This window comes from Strongylocentrotus purpuratus, unplaced genomic scaffold (genome assembly GCF_000002235.5).
Source record: "Strongylocentrotus purpuratus isolate Spur 01 unplaced genomic scaffold, Spur_5.0 spur5_scaffold_21, whole genome shotgun sequence".
NCBI lineage: Eukaryota > Metazoa > Echinodermata > Echinoidea > Camarodonta > Strongylocentrotidae > Strongylocentrotus > Strongylocentrotus purpuratus.
Window position 1 is genome coordinate 21,302,836 of NW_022145607.1, and position 24,984 is coordinate 21,327,819.

Consider the following 24,984-nt stretch of genomic DNA (forward strand, 5'->3'; position numbering starts at 1 on the left):
TTGCTTAGTTGCTCAGTGATCTCAATTAAATATCTAAGCACTTTTGCCAGTTCGTACTCAGTTTCAATTTTTTTTTCTTTAGTGAAACAATCTTCAGTTGTTGTTTAAAATATGTGTATATGCATTTATATTATTCATCTTCTAAGAAACTTCAAAAGAGTTTAACAAAACTCATTGCCATTTAATGATAAAGTTGCAGTTACTTTTAAATTTAAATTACTAACACGGGGAAAACTCAAATCCGTTGCATTGTAAATTTCAATGCATTGATGTCAATGTCATCACAAACTCGTAACCTTCTATTTGGTATAACGTGAAGGGATCCGAATGTATCTAGTATTGATGTGAATCCCGGATTCAAAATTACGATGTCCTTTAAGATTAATAATTCTTGGAACCTATCATCAGAATCATGATTATGATTTGATTTAAAGAAGAAAATGAAGCGAACTTATCAAACTCGCAGAAGGTCTACGATTGTCTATCTCTCGAGCTGCATTCGACAGCTAAATTCCACCCCTCCTCCCCCTACCCGATGGCCCCACCGGAAGTGATTCCTCCCCCATATTGACTCACTTTTCTCTGGATACGCCGCCGCTCTGCAATGTCACGCTGATGTTCCTGTCATTTAAAAGATAGCGAGCCACGCCCACACCGATTACATGTATTATGTAATGCAATATCCAGGTTAACTAACACGCGATCTTATTTTAATACACTGGCATGAGCAAACGTAGGCCCTATTCTACTTACAAAATGATAACTGCGATAAGATAATGAAAGCCCATTGATAGATTCACAGAATCAACTAGGATAAGATCCTCACATCCGGGATACTATTTAATTTAATTCAAATTAGGTTTCATTCAATCTCGTCAAATTAATAGTCCAAAGACTAAAAATTGCGAGTTTACATCAAACATAAAACCATATAAAAAGCATTCATTACTAGAGAGTGAGAGACCTTCAATTTCTTTCCAACTTCTATTTATTAAAAAAAGATATTGCATGTTAGGACGCCCTAAGACAAATTTTTCACTGCTGGAAAAAACAAAAACATTCAGTCCATGTTGCACTCTTTTTTTTTTGTACAGTATTTACTTCACATGGCGCGCCAAAGGCCTTGCCAATCACTGACACAGTCCTACGTCCCAAAAAATGACGTCCCATTCTTTGCGACAGGCATTATGACTTCGCACTCGGTCGTCACATAGGTCCTTCTAATGTACATGTAAACATTTTCAAAATATACAATAAAATAACTACATAAAGTACCATGTTAAAATGTAAGCTCCGTCGTCATTTTCAGAAACTCGTCCATTTATATACGATATGAAAATATCAGATGATTCATGGATTCCGCTAATGGACAGTCTTTGACGATCTTAATCATCGTCCCGTACCGATCATCGTCTGTTATTTACCGTATAGTTCTATATGCGACATCACAGTTTTAGTCACTGACATGGAAAATATTCTAGCAAGCAACCTCACTCAGAACATCATTGTCATCATCAATGTTTTTGTCTACTACCTGCGTTCCGCGTGTTCTTTTAATTTTTGCATAAACTGGAATCTTCTTTGGCGCTTCTGTCTCGTTGTTCGACTTTGTTTCCGCTAGAGTCTGCTCGGGTAAAGACGTTTGATCCTTCTGTTCAAGGACGTCTATGGTCGCGTACGGCGACGACATGTCGCAATCCATGACATCGTCACTGCTTGCGGCATCGTACCCGCTCTCGTAGCTACTGGCGAGAGACAGGGCGAAGTCTTTCATGCCTTGGTTGCCAGTCTCATGCAAGGTATGTTGATAGTTCGGTCGGGAGCAGTCGGAACTCGTTGGTGAAGCTGCTCTCGGCGGAGAATCAATCTCGGCGTATTCATCACCAGCAGGTGAGAAGGCTGCAGTCACCTGGGATCTCCTGTACCCACCATAAGGCATCGTATCTGACATGACACGCCGTATACCTGACATCGTTACACTGTCTCCGCTACTCTCGGTTGCGCTAGATCCCTTCGTAAACGAGTCTCTTGGAATGCTGTAATGGCTTCTGTTCATGATCGCTTCGATGGGTGCAGCGGGTAAAGGCCTTAGACAGCTCTTGCTCCTTCTCAGAGACGACGTCCCACTTCCGAGGGTCACATCCGTAATAGCATACGCTGCGACAGTACTCATGTCTCCGTCACCTGTGGAAATTTGCGAATCAGGTCGCACATAGTCATTCATTTGAACTCCAGCTGGTGTCCTCAAGCTTGCATCCCTGCGCAGGACATTGTATTCTGAACTAGAGTCGTTCATGATCATATGACTGCAGGTGCGCTCAAGACGACGTACTTTTCGTTTTCCAGGTTCTAAGGTAAAATATTTAGGTCCTAAACACTCTTCGTCGTCACATTCCATCTCGGTGCTCTCGCTATTCAGTGTTCTGTTGGCAGGTGACACATCCGAGCCGGGATGTCGAAGGTCATCCATTGGAATGTCGCCTCTGCGGGAGTCGTCTTTGTCCGTCGTACTGCCATGAGCGACGCGATTTTGTCGAACAAGAAAGAGCAAGAGAACGGCGATGACGCAAACAAGCAGGACAGCAATGACCGATCCGATGGCTACTACTGGAACCATCATGTTAGACCACTTGTTGACACCAGTGCTTCCAATGCCCGATGGAAGGTCATTACTATCAACAGCCACATTAGCCGGAGCAATTGAAGATCGAGAGATTTCATTCTTAAGGGTTGTAGTTTCTGCTGGTTGATTCGTAACCGTTTGGTTTTGTGCAATAGTCGGTTTTACAGGCCCTGAAGGCGGCACACCATGAGAGTTTGATGTGGTTGTTTGCGGAACGCTTGTCAGTGTATCTGTGTTAGGTTGCCTTGTCAATCCTTGATCTACGTTGATCATTTGAGTGCCCACTGGCACGCTAGATGAATCTTGCGATTCTTCAACTACCGCCGCTGTGGTCACGGACAAAGTGTTCTTGGGGTAAACTTGCAGAATGGAGCTAGCATTTCCGGTCATTTCCGCGATGTCATCACGCGTCCTGCATTCAACCACGGTGTTGTTATGAGCCAAAGTGACAGGGGAGAAGAGATACTTATCCTTTCTCGCATTGTAATCCCTGATGCCATTGATATACCATTCATATTTCAAGGGGTTTTTACTTGCTATGATGCATCTGAATGAAGCATCCTGACCTTGCACTGCCTGCATCTTCTTCGGAAAAAGAATCACAGGAACATTCGAATCGAGAGGGGTAACGGTACACCCCTTGCGGAAACTAGGCTCTCCTACCGATGCTTCTTTGCACATGTAACTTTCACCAAAGTCGGTCGGTCGGAGCGTGATATTCAATTGGCTATAGCGAGTGTTTCCTGTCTGATTGATGTTTGTTGAGCCAAAGATTACTTGTTCTGGTTGCGCAGGTCTGTGCCACGATAGGCTCACATCGAGACCCTGATTATGTGAAACGCAAGAGAGTGTAACAGTCACGCCTGGTGCCGGCGGCTCTGAAGACGAAACGCCACATGTTGGTGGTTCAACAACGACCAAAGACACCGGAGTCGACATGACCGGTTGCTTGGTTAGAGTTGAAAGCACACCGCACGCGTATGTACCATTGTCGGCCCTGGTCACCTGCCGAAAGACCAGATGGTATTCCCCTAATGCTACGTTGCCTTCGATCCTCAGACGCCTCCTGAGGGCACGTTTGATGATCTTACCGTCGGTACTGAGGATGACATTTGTGTCAATCCGGAACCATCGGACGGACTCGCTTCCTTGGTCTGCCACTCGACAGGTCAGCCTGGCGTAGGTTCCTAGGTTACTAACAGTACTGGTTGGACCTTCTAAGATAGTTATTGAAGTTGCGACACCTGCCCAGAGACCGATGAGCACGAGAGGGAGGAGGGACATCTGAGCTCGAGACATGATGACTGGAAATCTGTGGAAAGAACAGAATACAAGGACAATGTTAAATACGGAATAAACGAATATCGTAAACATTATCATATGAAAGTGAACGGGGTAGTAGAGGGGCAGATAGATAGGAGCTTAAGAGAGGAGCAGGGAGAGAGGAAAGCAAGAGAAAAGGTAGGGGAGTACGACTAGATGGCATATCTTTACCTTTTTTAATTTGTTCATAGACATTTTATCAATTAAAATCAGAAGCCATTTGAATGTTGTTTACGATTTTCACAAAAGATTCCAGAAAAAGCACACAATAAGAAGACTCAAGGACTTGATGAACTTTTTAAAAAGTTTTTGACTGCGACGCATTTTTCTAAATGCTCCTAAAATTTCACGATTTAAACAAGGTCATGTCTGGGTAAGCTCTATAGCAATGCTCATCTACCCCACTCGGGTTTACTCTCAAAACAAATGCATGTGACGCAAAACCGTTTAAGCTTTGAAGAAAGATTTTTTTGAGAGAGAGAGCGGAATTGAAGTTCATTGGCACGTTTTGGTTTGAGTCATAGAAGGGTGCGAAACTTAGTCTCAATCGACAGACGCCGGTTTAACGAAAGTACATTAGCTCCTAGAGTTAGGGGCGGGTTCAAGCTCTCATGTCTGGTGAAATAGATGGTTCATGGGTAACCCTAATATACTCAGATACTATAGGGCTATGCCGCTCACTTTCCCATTTCCAGTTGAATCATAACATCATATAAATACGTATTTCTGTTTTCGTGTTTTAGTTTGCTCGTTTTTCTTTTCAAACATTGCCTTTTCGTCACCAAAGCTACATGGAGATGTTTTTTTCTATTTTCAATATTTCCCTAAATTTTCTTATCCTCTTTATTCTCTTTCCTGTTTTTCCTTCTTTAATATGTTAATACTTTTTTGTTCACACTTCAACCCCTCCCTCTCTTTCTCTTTCTCTCTCTTTAAGTTTTCGACCCCATCTTTAAATTTCTCGACTGTCTCTTCTCTTATCTTTTTTCTCTCGCTCCCCCATACCTTAAAGATAAACTCCAGTTCTGGTAAAAAAAAAAGAAAATTAATTCTCACAGAATCAAACAAAATTTACACTGAATGTTCAAGATTACAAATAAATGACATGTGCCAAACAATTTTGGAAGAAAATGTATACTGGCTGAGTAATGAGCATAGAAAGACAAGGAAATCAAGGTAGTACTAGCCCCGACACCATGTGTGTTGTCCCATATATAGCTTTCTGTGTACAGTGCTTGTTACTTTACCAAGACTCGGTCAAATTTATTATGATTTTGATGACTCCAGAACCTTGCAGTGCACATCAATACTTACATGCTACATGATCAACTGTTTCTGATCCTTTCCACACCTTTTCTTTTACAATGTAATCGCATTACCAGTACTAAAGTTTATCTTTAAATACTCTCTTCATGCCCTTCTCCGCTCACTCTCGCTCTATCCTTGTCTTTCTTGTGAATTTGACAGGCCTATGTTAAATGGTGAGTATAGTGGAACGTAAAGTGTGGAAAGTGGAAAGTACTGAATATCATTTTTACCTCTAATAGATGGAGAACGAGTGATTCATGCAGTAATTAACCATTTAACCAGTGTTTTCTAAAGACTATAATACCACTGCGTGCCAGTAAACAGACGGAACCATCTTTGGTGATACATTTAGCAATGGTCAAGGGATCTCTATACAGGATGTGGGGGAGGACGGCCAACTCAGAGAGGTCGTTAAGATTTCCTCTTTTAATATCAACTTACAAATCAACACCACTGCATAACCACAGCGAAGAGACTTCATACATTGGTATACATGCACATTTGTTTCAGAAGATGTATTGACATCTTTTTTACAGAATTTCGTGAACTCTTGATACATGCGGATGTTTTGGAAATTGTGGGAAATCCCAGACACAACTAGATATCTAAGATCTACATCGCAATTATGTATTCATCCCGTGGTGCTGTTCTATCAAATAATTATGTTAATGACGACTCAAACCAAATTATTCGTTGCCATTATAAGAATATACAAATCATTTATATATTATACATAATGATATACTGCTAGTGAACATAGAAAAAAAAACGAATTTCACCTTGACAACAAATATGTTTCTTAGTTTGATTATTTAAGAAAACGTCTATGTAGCGAATAGACTGTAGTCGTTAGTAACCATGGTTACGATAACATAATAACCAGTACAAACTTAGCATTTTCATACGCTCCCCAAACTAAATGATCTCTTCAAACTTTAAGGACACCCTACGATTTGATACACTTTGTTTGTATTTGATCATAACAATACTTTGTGTTGTACGTGTTTGGGTGAAAAACAAAATTATGTAAAATTAATATCCTCGTTAGCGCCGGTCAATTACCCCGACACCCGGCCGGCTGCCGTGACCCGAATAAGCTTAACATCTGTTTCAAGACACTTTTGATACAATTGGGGAGACTGTCTGGATGTTTAGCCCCCAAAACAGGAACATTATGACTATGTGATTACACTCCCGTCACACTAAGGAGAACGACACCGTCAAAACGAGACCAACAACAGATTGAACAAAGAGTTCACTGCTTCTATATAGGGGCCAAGAATCGGTCGCTTTGGGATCAGTTCATATTGATATTTTATTATTATTTATATCATTATTATCATTATTTTCTGTATTATCATTATTATTATTCATTTATTTATTAATTTTACCAATTATAACCAGCATAAATACGAGAAAAAGGAGAATACATAATAAGTATATAAAGAATAAAAAGAGAGGGAGCAGCAAGTGGGTCAGGGTGTACAGAAGTGAAATGGAATACTGTTGCCTGGAGGCATGTGCCCCCACACTCGCTACTCCCAGTACTCCTATTTACATTATTATATCTACATTCAATATTGCACATGAGTGAGCATTTACATCAAACAATTTCTAAAAATAATAGAAGGTTTAACAAGTTATAACTGTTTGAAAGTGTGACTGAGGCATTAGTAATTCGATCGGTTTAGTGTCGGTTTAGCGGTGTGACTGTGGTTATAGGAAGTACAGCTTCCTTCCAAAAAGGGGCCAGTTAGACGTTGTTATGAATATCGTATTTTGTTTACAGTTGTAGTAAACAAAACTCAATAATAGTTATAGTTTTTGGTAAGAAACTTTAAACAGTGTCTCATTGAAGATCTAGGTATACATGGTGTTTGGGTATCACTGGATAAAATGGGAGAAATCTAAGATTTTCGTCCAATATTGCAATAAGGAATGCCTTAAATTACATATCCTTTAGGAAGGGGGACGCTTGATGCGAAGGGGATAAATGGATACCATTAACGATTACAATTACTGTGATCTTGCCAAATCATACACCTTTCTGCCTCTCGCCCCCCTCCCCCTCTTCCCCATATCCCCTCGCCCCCCTCTCTCTCTCTCTCTCTCTCTCTTTCTGTTTCTCTCTCGTTCTCTCTCTCTCTTCAACCCTACCTCACTCGATAATGGGAAAACGTTGTATGGTCAGTTATTGAAAGATTCTGAAATATAGCAAAAGGCGGAAAAAATAGTAATGACGGAGGCTTTCAATCCACATCTCTTCAAATCTCCCGATTTAAACTATTCTAAGGAAAATATACATTACTTACAAAAAGCATTTTCATGACAATTTTTTGATTTAAGGCTCTGCTCACAATTACGGTATGAGTTCTTGATCCCCGTTTCAAGCGGAATACTAGAAGTAGGTCACTAATCGCCTGACATAGATATCAAATGTTACTCGTATGATTCATATTGTCGGAAGACTTTCTCCTCCTCTCGGCTTGGATAATAATTCTTTTCTGTAATTTTCAAAGAGGGGCGTTTCAAGTAATCCGATATCCCTATCCCCCTCGCTGTAACTGACATAATATTTCAAGCATAATCCTGGCAGTAAGTCAGTTATCGGTTGATACGTATATATATATATATATATATATATATATATATATATATACATATATTAGTCATCTGATTTATGTATTGCCCGTTCGCAATATCGTCAGAATACTTTGTATTCCTCCCCGTCAATTCTTTTAATAATCTTCGAAAAGGGGCACTTCAAGGGAATGATATAATACAATTTGAGATCACCCCCTTTCTCTCTCTCTCTCTCTCTCTCTCTCTATCTCTATCTTTCTCTCTCTCTATCTGTGTCTTTCTTTCCCTTGTGCTGATCCCCCCTCTCTCTCTCTCTCTCTTTTCCCCTCTCTCTGTCTCTTTCCAATTTCCTCCTCCTAAACTTTTGATATATAGAATTATGAATGGACAGAGAGGATATGTCAGGAAAAGTTATGTGGGCATAACTTTTTGTCGGATGTTGGCAAAAGGTTGTCAAACTAACCCAAAGAAATGGCTCATTGTTCTGGAATTCTTCCATTATAAAAAAATATATAATCGCAATACTCTATAGGAATGACAATATTTTACAAGATATAAAGAATGTGAATACAATATAAAATAGATAAATGAAAAAATCCGACTGGAGATTCTGGAGACTGAAGTTCTTGATATTTCTACTGTAATGATATCATCATTTAAAATGACTCTTAAATGACTACTGACAGATCTTGTTAACATCGGCAAATCATGCATCACGATATCTTAATTTCTGCTACGATGTAAAGAAGGTTACCCCCAAATAATGAATATGAATTGAATTCTCAGTCTGTTAACTATAAGCTTACACCGCGGAAATGTACTTATTTTGAGAAGGGCAGACCATCCGGCCAGCAATGAGTCACACTACCCCCAAACTCTCTCCGCGATTCCCACAGTCATGGCCCAGGCACACCGCCAAGCCGATTCGGAACCGACTCTAAACTGATCGTTTTTTTTCATTCTGGGAAGTGTAAATTGGTCATTCGGTTTATTATCGGTATCGAAGGTGTGACCGGGCTGTCAGTATTTTTTTAAAAAGTAATAAAGTGCAACTGAAGGAGAAGAGGGATACGGGAAAAACATTGGGAGAGAGAGAGAGAGAGAGAGAGAGAAAGAGAGCGGAGAGAGAGAGAGAGAGAGGGGGGGGGGGGGGGGGGGGGGGGGGGGGGGGGAGAGGAGAGTGGGGTAGAAAAGAGAGACAGAGAGACAGAGGGGAAAATATTGAGAGAGGGGGGAGAGAAGGGAGGGGAATAAGAAAGACGGGGGAGGGGGCAGCACGAGGTAGAAAAAACCATAACAGCGGAGATGAGACACATTGGAATAAAGTGAGAGAAAGATGGAGAGGGGAAATTGTGTAGAATGGACCAGAAGAAAGAAAAATAGTATAAATACATCAATTTAACGCAGGATAGGATTACGAGGTAAATGCAATAATGTTGAAAGTCATGTACACAATGAGTAATCTGGGAACGAGGTGAACTATCATAAAAACACAATAGACCAATAACCATAACAGAATGAGAAAGGTCACAACATTAACATTTCCACCTTGTATATAACTCAGCCTTCCCTTTAAGTCGGACTGTACGAAGCCAAGTCCAATATCATTCGCCAGATGGTAGAGTAATCTATCGAAACTCTCGTGAGCTGAACAGTTATAAATGCCAAAGGCATATGAGTATGAAACCTTCAAAAACAAATTTTTCAAAAATTCATTAGACCGACTGGACATAAAACCATTGTATTAAACCAAAATCATACGTCCTTACGTATACATGAGCCATAGAAGGGGTTTTACTTTAAAATGCACAACGATAGAGCTGAGGATTGAGCTAAAAAATTAGCTAGACGTGAGAGCTCAATCACTTAGTCTTTTTCTTCACAGATTTCCATGCTGACTGTAACATTTACATGTACATGACTGTATAAGAGCCAGATTAAATGTTGTGTTAACCTTTATATTAATTATGAAAATGAAAGCTAATGCGTTTTAGGAATACTTATAATTATAGTCTACTTTCTGAAATAGCTTTCGTGTTTCCAAAACAATTTAGAAATGGTGTGAATAATTATAGCGATTTTGTTCAAGATACAATACTGTAGACACATATTGAAAATGGATGCAAGAACCCCAAGCCCCCCCCCCCCCCATTTATTCTTTTAAAACCAATCCCGATATAAACAAAGGAGCTTCATCAAAGAAAATGCTAAGTTCTGATAAAGATGGTAAAAATATATATACTTGTGATCCTTATGTTCATGTACCTCATAATCAAGCTTTCCAAGTTACTTCCCGACATTATTTTAAACAATGTAATCGCATGCATGAGCCAGAAATCAACTCTAACTTTAGAATCTGGGCCCCGTTGCACAAAACTTACCATTGATAGTAACTTAGCCATCAATGGTAACTACCATGGAAACCTTGATTTTGATTGGCTGTTGAGCCCTGTTACCATGGTAGTTGCCATTGATGGCAAAGTTACCATCAATGGTAAGTTTTATGCAACGGGGCCTAGGTCATATTTTATCTCTTAGCACACCATCCCTTCATTCAGCTCGGGTACGTGTTAATCCATCAATCAGCTCGAATTGCTGGGAGATATTGGAAAGTACAAACTGCAGCTGATTAATAACCGAGTGATGACACCATGATCCTGCGGTCTAGGACCCCTTTCACACTCGAAAAATAAGAATGCGTTCTGAAAACACGATCGCAATTTTTGTGTGAAATCAACGCTGGGGTAATTTCAATACTCAATTTGAATTGCTTGTTGAAATCATGGTCAGATTTTTGTAATTCGTCACTGCAACGTGCATTCATTTGAAATGGTGATAGACAAGGATCTTTAGGTGGTTTTCCGAAAGTCTTTGCAACCGTGTTGAGAGTAGGATTGTCCTGCGTGCCCTCTGGGGCTTCATTGTTTTAACGTACGACTGCGTCTGCGACTGTTGACACGCCAATTTAGAGTGAAATCTATGAACACAAACATGAAAGCCATTGAACATGCAGGGCAAACATCATGTTGTGTTATTGGCGTGTGCGTTAAATGCCCTTACAACCTTGATTGGCGTAGGAAATGACACAATCATAACGCAATTATTATAATGGCACATGATGCGTCGATAACACTGCGCCAATCATCAGGTAGATAATGCATGGTGGACACGAGGCAGCATTTTCCTGACGCAAGGCTGCGTTGCTGGCACATGCACCACTATCTTTCATAGGCTTGATTAGCGTAGGTAATAAAGCAATACAAATGACATCTTGTGTGCAAGAAACATGCTCGTGATGATGAAGCGCACGATCCATTATCACAGGCAATGATAGGGATGTGCTTTGCGACCAGGGACCCCGTCTTATAAAGAACTGAACTTTGTAGATAAGAGATAGGAGACTGCAAAATTGCGATTGATTTGAGGACTTGAGATTGATTTGGATCAATCGCAACTCTTTATAAGACGGGAACTAGGTATAGGTATTGTGACTCCAGTGATGAAAGGTTATCTAAAGCATGGTATGTGCCGAATGTGAAGCATTCTCCTTGAATGTTCTTCCTAAAAAAACGGTCATACTCCGGGGTGTGATTTGGGCCAGGACGCGATGAAATGAGAGTCTAACTTGTCGGAAGAGTGATTAGCGGCCGGTAGACCGTTTCTCAGCCAGAGCTCTTCCTACCTAGGAGACTGCTTGAAGGTCATATCGGCCAATTATAACGCACCCCTTTCATGCCTTTCACCTTCTTTCTCTCTGACCTATGGCTTTGTCCTAGGCCCACTGCTGAATCACACTAATGCCCTTGATGATTATTTAAAGTATACAGGGCCCCGTTTCATAAAACTTAACATTGATGGTAAATTTGCCATCAATATCATGGTAAGTTTTATGCAAAGGAGTGGAAATCTACTCTTTTCGTAGTCATAGGTATGACTTTGTTTTGGAGTGGATATTTATTCACGCTAAAAATAGTGTGGATTTAACTCTCACAATAGAAATTCGAACCACTGATGTACAGTTGATTATAATGAGGAGACGATCCAACTTAGGGAAGTGATCCTTAATATCACTCCCAAAAGAGAGGATTTCTTCGTTTCTGCATTGAGAGAGCAACATGCATTCAAACCCTCCGCTGAGTTCATGCCTGTTTTGAATCGCTTTAAAACTGAAGGAAGTTAGACCTATAATGATAATGATGAAAATAATAACAAAACCAGCTAAATCAATGTTAGTTTAACATTTAGTTTCATCGTCATCGAAGTCATGATGACGAGTTAAAACCAGTAGCGCAAATCCTCTACGTCACACGTCTGTGCATCGTCATAATAGTTACGCGACTTTCCTCTAGTGTAGTTTGCATTTACGGACCCCTGTAAGTCTTAATTCATAACAGAGGGTCCAATCATGGACCATGGTCTAATCTGTGAGATTATGTAGACCACACGGTCTACTGTACACCATATGCCGTGTAATATAGTTGCTCCTGGGAAGCCAGAGACTGACAGAGTTTGGTCAGGTCCAGGGCTAAATGAACTTGTGTTTTGAGTTACAAATTGGGTCTGTGCTTGCAGCCTAACTGTCCCCCGCAAACCCCGGATGTAAAGGAAATGATATCCCACTCCTGCCTCCGTCTCAACCTTCTGACATTTCATCCATCTGAAGTTCATGCTCTCCCCTGACATTCAACGAAGCATAAACTTCCATAGAAACACAGCATGAATGACATGCAATGCTTGTTGCACAACACGCATTATTTGCCTGATGTAGTTCTGCGTCAGTGACGTGTGCAAGTCTTTGACGCGCCGCGTGAAAGTAATTTCGTACAGAAAGTGAATGCAACATGAATAGCGCAGACGCGACGGTGACTTACTTCCGTACTGGGATTAATACTTCCACGTGCTTCACTGGCGCAATTAATAACGCAATCGAAATCGAAAATATCCTGTTGAACACGGGGCGTCGATTCGCTCGCGTCAGTACCTACGCTAATCAAGTCTATGGAGGCATTAGTGCAGGCGCCAGAATTTAAAAGTTGTAACATTTTAAAGTTATACACACGGTTCTTATTAGAAATAAATTAAAAGTGCGTAAGAATGAGAGAATGCGAGTGGATCGAGGTATCATTTTTATTGCGTCATTAGCGACTCGAATCAAGCCGGAGGAAATGGCTTCGATCCAGAAATTATCAATCGAAGCTGCCAGAAGAAACCACCTGTATTCCATCACGTAATCAAAGAAAGTTGTAGGCCCGCGAATTCGCAATGAAATCATCCGACAGGAAAGACCATCGTCCTATGCTGAACGAAAAATCGCCATTTCCTCCGGCGACAATATCCTATTTTCATAATGTAACCGAATTTAATGCATAGGTCTTTGTGAAGTTCCTCGATACAAATGATTTCATTCACCAGTTACAAAAAGTTGTCTTTAAAAGTCAGAACGCGAATTGCATACAGTATTTAGTGCTAGATAGGACAAAAGTTATGGCTTTCCCTACCTGGCAACACATTATATATTCAGTTAGAATTTTGAATATTGAAATACACTGTACAATATTATTATCATTAACAGGTCAATGAACAAGATTGGGATTCGATTAAAGGGATCGTTTAACAATGTTAAATCTGAAATACACGGCCCTACGTGTTATCAGTGTCTGTGATGGTGCAATATTGAAGCCCTGAAAAAATTGCGCTTCAAAATGATCAAGAAGTGCCTCAAAAAAGTAAATATCTTTGAGTGACTGGTTTTACCATACTCGTTTTCCCCGATAGACTGTAGTGTTATGAAAACCGTTCGGCGAACGTTTTTCAAAATTTGTAATTTCAATCATAAATATCTTGATAATCAGACAGACGATGGGCTTGTAAAAGTCATGAGCTAAATCCAGAATTTTATTTCAGAATCTGGGACAAAGTTACCGGATCCCTTTAAGGGCTAGGTATAGTGTTGGGTCAAGTGTTGAAGGTAAAGTGTACAAACATAGTTCACCAAAAACTTGTTTCGCTCTTAAAGGGATCCGATAACTTTGTTTCAGATTCTGAACACTACAGTCTATTGGGGAAAACGAGTATGGTGAAACCGGTCACTCAAAGATTTTTACTTTTTTGAGGCACTTCTTGATCATTTTGAAGCGCAATTTTTTTTAGGGCTTCAAAATTGCACCATCACAGACACTGATAACACGTAGGGCCGTGTATCTCAGATTTAACATTGTTAAACGATCCCTTTAATGTAAAGGGTTCCACGTGGCCATACTGTATTTATAATATTAGCTTCAAATATTATTTCTGCAAATTGATATCGCAATTTAAATACAAATTCCTCAGTGAACAGAAAAACATCATGCTCCGAGTACACCAAAATAATAACGCACGAGACTCCAGAACGCGGGGTTTTATGTTATCCTTTATTTTGTGCATACCCTCAACCGTTTACCTCAAGATTCCAAGGTAAAAGTTTTTGAGGTTGATTTTATACATTCTATCTATCTACATTTTTTCTTCTTCAGGTGATTGGTACACTTTAAGACTTGGGTTAGTGTAGGAAGCTGACGCAGGGCTATTGTCTAAGAGCATGAGTCGTAAACCACATCTACGACGTCACAGCAAGTTACAGGGAACATGGCGGTAGCAAACATGTTACAAACGAGACTGAAATATGCCTTGAAAGGTGCGAAAATTGTTATACTTCCTCGGATAAACCAATCATAATCTATGTTGGCAAATCATTGTTAATTGAATTTCCTTTTGGAGGAAATGTGTAATGTGTTGGAAATGTTAGCGAACCGCACTGAACCCAGGTGGCAGGGTAGGTAAAGCAAGAGTGACATGGTTTATCGAAATAACACTCCACTTTATTAATTTCCTCCCCTCTCAGACTAGCGAAACTCATCGAATAGTGATAAAAAAAAACTTATAGCTATTTTATCAATGTTACTGGTAGTAGTACACAGTCATGTAGCAGTAGAAGTAGAGGTAGTAGTAGTAGTAGTAGTAGTAGTAGTAGTAGTAGTAGAAGTAGTAGTAGTAGTAGTAGTAGTAGTAGTAGCAGTAGTAATGGTGGTGACAGTAGTCATAGTCGTGGTAGCAGTAGTAAAGGTAGTAGTGGTAACAGTAGTAGTAGTAGTAGTAGTAGTAGTAGTAGTAGTAGTACAGGTGTAGTATGAGTAATAGTTGTAGTAGTAGTAGTAGTAGTAGTAGTAGTATAGTAATATTAGTAGCAGTAGCAGTAGTAGTCGTCGGCGTCGTCGCAGTAGTCATAGTATTAGTAGTATCATTATTTTGTCTGAACGCCTTTAACGAAACATCTTATACCAAAAACTGATGCATGAGATGTACATCGTTTCAAACGAAAACTCGAAAAAAAATTAAAAAATCAAGGCCCATCGTTAGTGCAAACTGTTGATTTGCTCACAGTCTGACCTCTTTAAAAAAAAATCTTCATGCGGTATTCCTTATAACACTCTTTGATTTGTACGTCCTTTTCGCTATACGATGAATTTTTATTGTACTTTTCTTTACAATATTTTCATATATTTCATGTAGTGTGAACGAATCTTAAAGTGACCCGGTAACATTGTTGAAGGTTGATGAAAAAACTGTGTAATTTGTGTATGAAATATTACTTATTATGTTCCTTCTACTGTACTAACCCTCTAACATGAAGAAAATCCTGAAAAAAAACCCTCAAACCACAAAGATATTTATGCTTTTCTTTGAAGGCCTCCAGGGAGGTGTATGGTGGCCCTGAAGGGACATTGCGAATAGACCAAGCCGCGAATTATTCACGACGAAATTGGTGACGAAATTATCGTCAATTACGTCGTGAATAATTGGCGATAAAATTCACGACGTCGTCAATTTCGTCGTGAATAATTGGCGATAAAATTCACGACGAGATTCACGCCTGGCTCGTTTCGTCGTCAATTACGTCGTAATTTTTTTTGTCCTTGCTTTCGTATATTGACGACGTTGTGAATTTTATCGCCAATTATTCACGACGAAATTGACGATATCGTGAATTTCGTCGCCAATATTGTCTTGAATAATTCGCGATTTGGTCTTTTCGCGATGTCCCTTCAGGACCACCATAGAGCACCAGTTTCTCTCATCTGAACAATGTTACCAAGTCCCTTTAAGTTTAGATGACTGTGCATACCACTCTCATGAGAACACCGCAAACGTCTCTTCCAATCTGGGAACATCACGGAGAAGTCACAAAGGACTCATTCAACCTCGCAACTTTCGGGGCTAGATTGTAAATCAGGTATCCATCTTCATGAGCTTTGATTGTTCCCATGATAATCAAGGGTGTCAATGTAAGATTTTTTTCGGGGGGGGGGGGGACAAAGTTGCAAACAAAGTCCCCCCCCCCAACACACATCTTCAAACAATGATTAAAACCCAAACAAGCAGACGGACGAACAGAGGACTTAATGGTAACTATCTTATGGTGCACCCGCAAACCTACTGTATGATAACTATCTTGCAGGAAAGAATTGCAGGGTAAAGTCCTCAAATTGCTGTATTTGACCATACCGGGTCTAAAACATTTCCCAACATGAGAACAAGCCTTTCCAGAATTTCAAACTACTACCGTGAACTTCAGACAGGGAAGAGAGAATGATGGAGAGAGAGAGAGGGGGGGGGGGGGCAGTGGGAGAGAGAGAGAAAGAGAGATAGAGAGATAGAGAGAGAGAGAGAGAGAGAGAGAGAGAGAGAGGGGCAGTGGGAGAGAGAGGAGGGGGAAACGTAAATTATGGGAGACGTGGGGAACCCATCAGTGACGAATTGATAATGTCACATGGAGTGAACTGTCGTCAAGGAAGGATGAGGGTACCCAAATTTGACATTTTCACGGAATGATCAGCTCTTGTGGGAATTTGTTATGAGAATATTGTGTTTTGTGCACGTATTAAAACTTCGGGGGCGAATTGACTTCAGAGAGAAAGATGCATTGGAAATACTCTGTTACCGATACAGTTGGAATAAACTTTTTTATACCCTTTTTTCATGAAATGATTGAGACAATGTGATTTATTCTTGATAGATAAAGTTTATATCTCCGCAGAACTGATCAATCTCTATTTATCGGATTTTATCATTTGTATTGATCAGTAAATTTCTGAGAAGGCCCAAACTTTGTATTTCAAGAATAAATCATAAATGTCACAATCATTTCATGAAAAGGGGTAAGACAACGCTTATTCAAACTTCATGGGAAACAGTGTACTTGGAATACCGTAAACATTGCAGAGTGAAAATGAGTGGAAAACGAAGCCTTCATTAATGTTGTACAGTGTTTGTTGCGTGGCGTTGCTACGGAGGGATGTGGTAGTCTACCATGAGATCGTTAATAAAAAAAAATGAAATAAAAAATAATGAAGGAGGTCGAGAAACGTATTCAATTGAAATGAGCCCCTACAGACCCAGTTGGCTCGGTCTAAGTTTACTGTTGTGTCTTATCAAGCTCAGACCAGTGCGCACCCCCTGGAATCTGCCCGACACCGCAATGGTTTGACTTCAACCATAGTCAGAGGTGGTTCAGTTTTAAATATTTAATGGAGTTATTAATAGCCAATTTGAAGAAGCCCTGTACGAAAGCTTGAAAAAGATCATACTTAACAAATATTAATAATACGAGACAACAATCCTGAAAATATTAAAAAAAGGATCGGAGCGTTACAATTTTTAAAATCCTCATTATCGTTAATTCATCATCCACAGTGCTTTATACTTATCATTTATTTCTCACTTTCTAGATTGAGAATCTGTCCTCGTTGTCGTGAGCATGGTCTATAAAGTCATCGGAAAGACCGCTCATGAACTTGGCACAGCACAATTTATGCTTGATTTGCATAAGGCATTGCTCAATTTGTACTTCAAGTGCTTGAAATATAGTTATGTAAAAGTGTAAATCGACAGATCCAGGATTATTTAGTGGGGAAAAGAAGGAATGAGGAGTCAAATGTCTGACGGCCAAAGTGAATTCGTTTAAAAATAAATACATAAATAAATGAATAAATAAATAGATACACAAATAAAAAACAAAAACAATCAACAAGCTCAAACACCCAAATAAATATGAATTCGCTGGGCCGAGGGGGAGGGGGGGGGGGTAGAACTAAGCCTAGCTTACTCTGCATAGAGGTGGCTCCATGATCTTGTTTTAAAAAATGGGGGGTGGGGGGGGGGTAGAACTTAGCCTATCTTACTCTGAAAAGAAAATATGTAATGAACCGAACATGAGAAAAGCGATGGATGTTTACCGGGAAAAGACAAATTTCTAACTAGACCCTGAATAAAATAACACTGAAACAAAACCAAAACAATATTTGTCGGGAGGGAGGGGGAAAATGAATTCAACAACATACGGAAATGTGTGATTAAGCGAATATGATTAGAAATAAAACAAAATTATTATTGTAATTATTATTAAAAAAAATAGCAGATCAAGTGTTGTTTTACTTTTTACTGGAGAGAGAGGAGAGAGAGAGAGAGAGAGAGAGAGAGAGAGAGGGGGGGGGGGGGCAATTATAAAAAAAACTCGCTCCTTTAATATATTCATAGACTAGATCCACTCCAGTCTGCAGATGATCTTGAGTATTCTTTGACCTTTCCGTCGACTTCCTCAGACACAGGTACATCCCCAAAATACTCATTATCGGATTATAGAGCTCTTCCTGAACATTTCTCCTTGGCCTTGGTGTCTTGTGAAGATAAACGATACACAGGGGCGGTTCAAGGAGGGGGGGGGGGGGGTGTGTAACGGAGATCCGGACCCTCTTTTATTGTGTGCGTGCATCACGAGTTTCAATACAGGCATATAATTATATAAGCTGGTTGACAAGCAAAAAATGTTCAATTCTACCATTTTATAAACGCTGTCACAAACCGGCCCTTTTGGCGATGATTTTTTATTTCTTCAGCTTTTCGAATTAACAAGTTCGATGTTGCCCCCAATTTGGAAATATTATGATTATGCATTTTTAAATCATTGAAGAGTCCATACGAAAATGACAGACACAACTATATCAAGAAGAACCTGACCCAATATACATCTAAACATCGGGCCTCCGCCCCCTCATCCCATCCCGCCCCCTTCCCCTTGCTCTTTAATTGTCAGACACCCCTTCTCTCCCGTTACCCCCCATCCTTTCGCGACTAAATGCATCACTTTGTCTAAGGAAGTGCACACCCTCGCTTACTGAAACTTTCCGGAGTTTGGGACCTGATTAGATTTTTGTTGAGGGATCTCCGAGGGGCCAAGAGAAGGGATAGTCTACTGTCCCTTAGCCTTAACTCAAGAGGGAAAAGGGACAGTCTGCCCCCCCCCCCCCTCTCCTCTAAGTCTCGACTGAAGAACAGAATTACTATTGAAGTTTATAGCTCGGAGAATGAGTTGAAGGGATATCATACGAAATTTAGATTTTTATTCTGTTCACATTTCATCGCCGCCTTTTCGAAAAACTGCGCTTTTTAACAGATTATATAATATCGAATATCATCAAAAAACGGTAGAATCTACATTCAGTAATTTCAGTAGTACCTTTTTCCAATTTCCATCTTAGCCACTGTTAGCTGTGGTCATGAAATAAAACCACCTTTATGTTTTTGTGGGTTTTCAGTTGGTATCTGTCATTGGTGCAGTATAGAACACACCATTCCATGACTGATTATAAGCTATAATTCAATACAAATCAACCCAAATATTTTTTTGTTTTTTGTTTTACGATTTAACATCTTTAAAGACATGACATTCAAAACGTTGATTTCAAGGAATAATTTTCCACTTAAATGCATTTTCCTGGAGAATACTGAACATCTTTTCATCAAAGAGTTTAGAGAAATAAACTGATAATAGGAGATGCCTTCTTGGGAGACTAATGCCCGTGAGTTAAACTAGGCGTTGTGGCGTGCGCCTGTAATCCAGCTATAAGTGGAAGTTACAAATTGATTCAGCCGAGGACGCAGGTTCGAAGCTGAATCACGTCTTTCGGATGGTGACGTTTAAAGGTCGGTCCCCAGACGTAAATAATCATATCTGATTGATACACGTCTGTTAAAACCCAATACACACACACACACACACACACACACACAAATTGGCAGGATTAGACAAAATCCGTCCAATAAGTTGATATTTAGGGAGCAACACATCCAAATGCAGCGCTAGTTATAATGGCCGTAATTGGGGGCCAATTGCTTGGAGGCCACCCTTCAAGATTCTACTAAGAATTTGAGCGGGAAGTTTTTGTGTCATATATTACCAGAAAGGATATTGAACATTCGAAGAAGCGACGTTCTGCAGGCTTGCATACTTATGATCAACAAGCAGAATTAGTAGTTTGGGCTCGTCCAAAATTACATGTACATGCACTTTACTTTATACTTTACTTTGAACACAAAGCGATGGAGCAAAGCATGCATGTTTGAGATGTTCAGCGCAAGCAACCTACTACATAATCTTTGTCTAATCAACATTAAAGTAAGTGAGCAATGCGATCAAGCGACGGAGATTGTTTGTAATTATACGATGTTTTAAAAAAACTGGAATTGGGGATTAACAAAATCCTAAAAATGTATACGTGAGCCGATAATAACAAAGTTTTCTCAGTATTCTTAATTTTTCTTTTTTTTTATAAACATTATACAAACAAAGTGGTATTTAAGGTATATTAAGGTACAAATAAGTGACAGGTGCATTGATTATTATTATATCAATTTTCTCGGTGTTTTTTTTTTTAGTTGGAGGAACTTTATTACATAAACGAAATTAAATGAACAAAACGCTATCACAAATATCCTTACATCTATCAATTTATATGGATAGAGTCCTCAATTGATATTTATTTCTGAATTACAGCACTTCGACGAGGTAATTCAATCTGGGGATTGAATTTTCAAATGTCCCTGTTATATTTTAACATCAATCCTAAATAACTCGTACCAGGCATGGTGATATGACTGATATGATAATACAGAAATTAGGCCCTGGAACGTTTATGATGAGAGAAAGTGAGAGGGGCAGTTGAGGATTGAATTGTTATTTATGCATCCACCTCCGAAAATGAATGAATGGAAAAAAGAGAGAAATGTATGAATAATGAACACATAAATGAACGAATTAACTAACTAACTGACAAACTAAAACAACTGAAAGTAAATAATAAAATATTCCCCAGTATTCAACTAAGGTAAATATCCTCGGTCACCATGAATAATAAATACATACGTTATTATAAATATGATGACTAATATGGTCAAAATCCCAGGGGAGGGGGGCGGGGGATGTTGGCGAGAATTTTGGCTAGGGTCTTGGAATATTTCAACCTTGACGTCTGTACAAGGTATGCCGACACACACAGCCGCGTGTAAAATCATCCTTTACTGCCCAATTACTCTTTTGGGCAGCCCCCAATGTCAATTTTGGTGATGTATTTTCGGATGATAAAATCGCCTACCCTCCAACTACTCACGTCATATGCATCACGATTTCACAGCTTACCTAAAACAGACATACTAATCCCCGTGGTAACTATACAGGCCAATAGTGTCGCCATAGTAATTGATTTGTTCCAGGCTTAAATATATCACCAACAGGTCCAGGCTCCTATAGGAATATAGAACTATAGATTCATAAGATATGACATGAATAACAAACAGATCAACAGATGCTTTTTTTTGGTCAATAGGCCCTCCCTAAGTTATAAAAAATTGTTTCCCCCTTTTCAGCGGCCACGTCTAATTTATGAAGCTATTCAACGCCATACCAAGGTATCAATATTGTGTGTTGCCAATTAATTATAGTGGTAATGCACTTTTTTATAAATAAATGTTTAGGCTTAAAGTATTATGCAGATCAACGGCTTTGGTATAACGATCCGAAAAAGAATTAAGTTGCGGTGTAAAAGCGAGAGGAAAGGGATCGCATGAATTACAGAGAGAATGTTACGTTCATGGACCGTAATCACAAAAAAAAATAGGCCGAAAGCCGAGAAATAGCCTTTTCTAGACTGTTCAGTATTCCAACCGAAGAAACAGCTATTCCCCAGGTAGCAAAATAGGGCTTGGAATAAGTTTATAAAATAGATTCCATGTGTGAAAAGGGGAATACGAACTAATCCATCAAAAATGATAACAATTTTTTTTTCCATTCAAATTCTTGCACGAATAATGTCGATTTTCATGTATTATTGTTCATGTAAGAGTTCAGATATTAGGGTCGTGTATTGGGTTTTACATGCTAAAAACGGCAGCTTTATACTGAGATTGTGTCAATCTTTTATGATTAATCATAATGGAACAGAAAACTTTTACACATGAAAATCATGTCAATGTCACCTATTTTAACAATTTAATAGAACACAAAATTCATAAATATATTGTTTGCTCAATGATCTCGTTATGAATACAAGTTTTAAATAATCACAACGACCACCCTTCACGAAATCAAGCTTAAAAAGGTGATTTGCGTCACCTTCGTAAAATATGCGAATATGACAAAGATGTATTACGTAACCCGAAGATGACTCCAAATTCAAAATAAATTACTGAGTACTAACATTATAATTGTTAAGTTGATTTCTTGACATTCATTGCAATCGCGTTGCATGCATACATTCTTGGTTAAGGTATACTCGAATTATACTGTTCATTACAGTAATACTTTAGTTGAAATAACTATTTTAGGCCTATATATCTGATGGGCATACAGATCCTCCGACTGACAAGAAAATAACTCCAAAAATTGTCGAAAGTGAAACATGATTGCGACCTGGAAAATAAAGGTGGATCAGTAAGTTGTGATTTCAAGAATGGACGGATGTATTAACGAGATTCTTGATAAAATTGTTTCTGATCCTTCAGAAAGTTTTTGACACTTTTCTGGCAATCCTTCCTCAAAACGATCCATAAAAAACAATCGAATCTTATGCATGCCTCTAGAGGGGTTTCGTTGTGAGTGCGTTGATATCATGATTTATAATTAACACAGAAAGATCATTCATTTGATATACTCCCAAAATAACATACACGACAAATAAGTTGTGATTCAATCATAGCGCGCACATAATGCAGAGCTGTCTCTTTATGCGTGTTAAAAGTGATGATAATACAGATTCTTGAAGTGTGATCAACCTACGACAAAAGAATAATAAAATGTTCGCAAAGTAAAGGAAATACATATATTGACCTTCCAATATAATGTGTATCCGTTTGTTGACTTTCCAAGCTACTAATTCAATTTGAACTCCACACTGTAGACAGTGATGGGATGTTCAAAATCCATGAAATTCGACGCATGCACAGGATACAACCAATATTCTCAACGTCTATTCCATGTTTGATGACGCAAAACGGTCTATACAGTTTGATCCCGTTAACAGGTGAAACAACTATTAACAATAAGACAAAGATGACCATTATTCTCTTTCTCTCTCTCTCTCTCTCCCTCTCTTGCTCTCTCTCCCATCTTCCTCTCCCATCTTTCTTTCTCTATATCCATTTTTAACTTCAGTAATGTAGCCTTGATTAATTTAAGTGCAGAAGCTATTGCCAAACAGGTGTCACTGAAGTCAGGTGACATCTTAGATTTTGTAATCAATATTAGAACAGTTTTGACGACAATGACTCTCGAAACACAAATAAACAAATACACAAAAGTAGGTTAACTTACCTTTGAGCCAAGCTCTAATAAGAAAGAAAGTCTCCAGTTTTCAGTAATCACAGAATTCCATTTGACAAGCTATCGACACGCCGCTTAAAGACCCGTAAAATCCAGAGCAAGTGATGGTTAATACAGCAAGATAACGGTTCCTCGCAAAACACTGGTCAAACTTCGGCACTCTGCAAGTGTCTTTTTCTCACAACTGATCACAAATAACGGTACTACCAGAACCCAAATGGCCACGTTAACCTTGTAATTAGATACAAATGTCTCTATGTATTAAAATAAGAAACATGTTAGAAAATCGATGATAACGGTGGTTGTGTTCCCCGCCTGTAAACTGTCCGTGGGTTGTCTTAGCATTGGAAGTGAAACCTGGCGCTCGGTTAATTCTTGATCACGGCTTTGAAGAGCGCGCGGCGCGGCTGCCAAATTGTCGTCTGTCGTCAGGAGCTTAACGCGCGGGAACCATACGGTTTTTCGCTCGCAATCTAGCGGCCTGAGTCACGTGTCTCATCGCCTTGTTATGTTTCATAATGTTCTGTTGGAGTTTCTTTCTTCATCTTCAGAAGATGAGTATCTGACTTGGTGAGATGGATATGAGTGAAGGATAAAAGTATGTCTGACTCACTGCAGGTGACGAAGGCACAGAAGAGCAAGTTACGCAAAAATTTAAAGACATGACTTTCATTCGGTCCCATATTAACTGCACATAACGCATGTAAAGTGAAGGCTGTCTTTAATTGTTTTCCTTCAAATGTTAACTTCTTTATCATTTACAACATAACCACGGCAAAGGTTGTAAAATGAAGTGGTATATCCATACAGGCTCTATTGAAATTAGGGGGCAGGGGTTAGTCTTTTTTACGTTACATTGGCTCACTAAGGGGCCTCAGTCTTCGTTATCCTACACCAAATGTTCAAATGGGGCACCGCCCTCAACTAAAATAGTGTTCTGAAGTAGCCTTATTGGGTAGTTTTGTACTTATTCCTTGTCCTTATATTTTCCCCAGGATTTAGTTAAAAGCAGGGTTTTAGAGTACTAGATTGAACACACGCTTACTTTTTATAATTAGGTAATAACTGTCGGTTTCTTTGTCATCCGTTGCAACACAATTATCTCGCCTATACTCAGTGCAAAATTACGTGTTAATTCAATATGGCCCTTTTTCTCTTTTCGTCTACTACTAATGTTTATAAATAATACTGCCTTGTAAGATATAGTAATTGAATAACCATCCAGTTTCTTCAAGTTATCTTAAGCGTATAGTCTGTCAAAGATCCTCCTAAATTTAGCCATCGACTGCACGGCTTAAGCCTGAAAATGAAGTTACACGCCCGCTACTCCCACTAACGACCGCAATTAACTTCATCGGCCGAGAACAAAAGCGGCAGTCAGTTTGTGGTAATAACCTTCCAGACTCTATGTCATTTTAATTGACCTCATCATCACGTATTTATTAGATTGAGACAACCT

The 24,984-nt window shown here is 39.3% G+C and overlaps 1 protein-coding gene across 1 annotated transcript; it reads right to left on the reverse strand.

Annotated features, from left to right (window-relative positions):
* Positions 1–51: 51 nt before the first annotated feature.
* Positions 52–23,910, reverse strand: LOC100893184. Its single transcript, XM_003724179.3, has 2 exons — positions 23,517–23,910; positions 52–3,935 (listed from the first exon to the last, which is right to left on the reverse strand). The coding sequence occupies exon 2, from the start codon at positions 3,920–3,922 to the stop codon at positions 1,478–1,480; it is 2,445 nt and encodes an 814-aa protein (XP_003724227.3). The 5' UTR covers positions 3,923–3,935; positions 23,517–23,910; the 3' UTR covers positions 52–1,477.
* Positions 23,911–24,984: the final 1,074 nt, after the last annotated feature.

Coding starts and splice junctions, on each gene's coding strand:
- LOC100893184 (XM_003724179.3), bottom strand. CDS start 3,922: ATGTCTCGAGCTCAGATGTCCCTCCTCCCTCTCGTGCTCATCGGTCTC.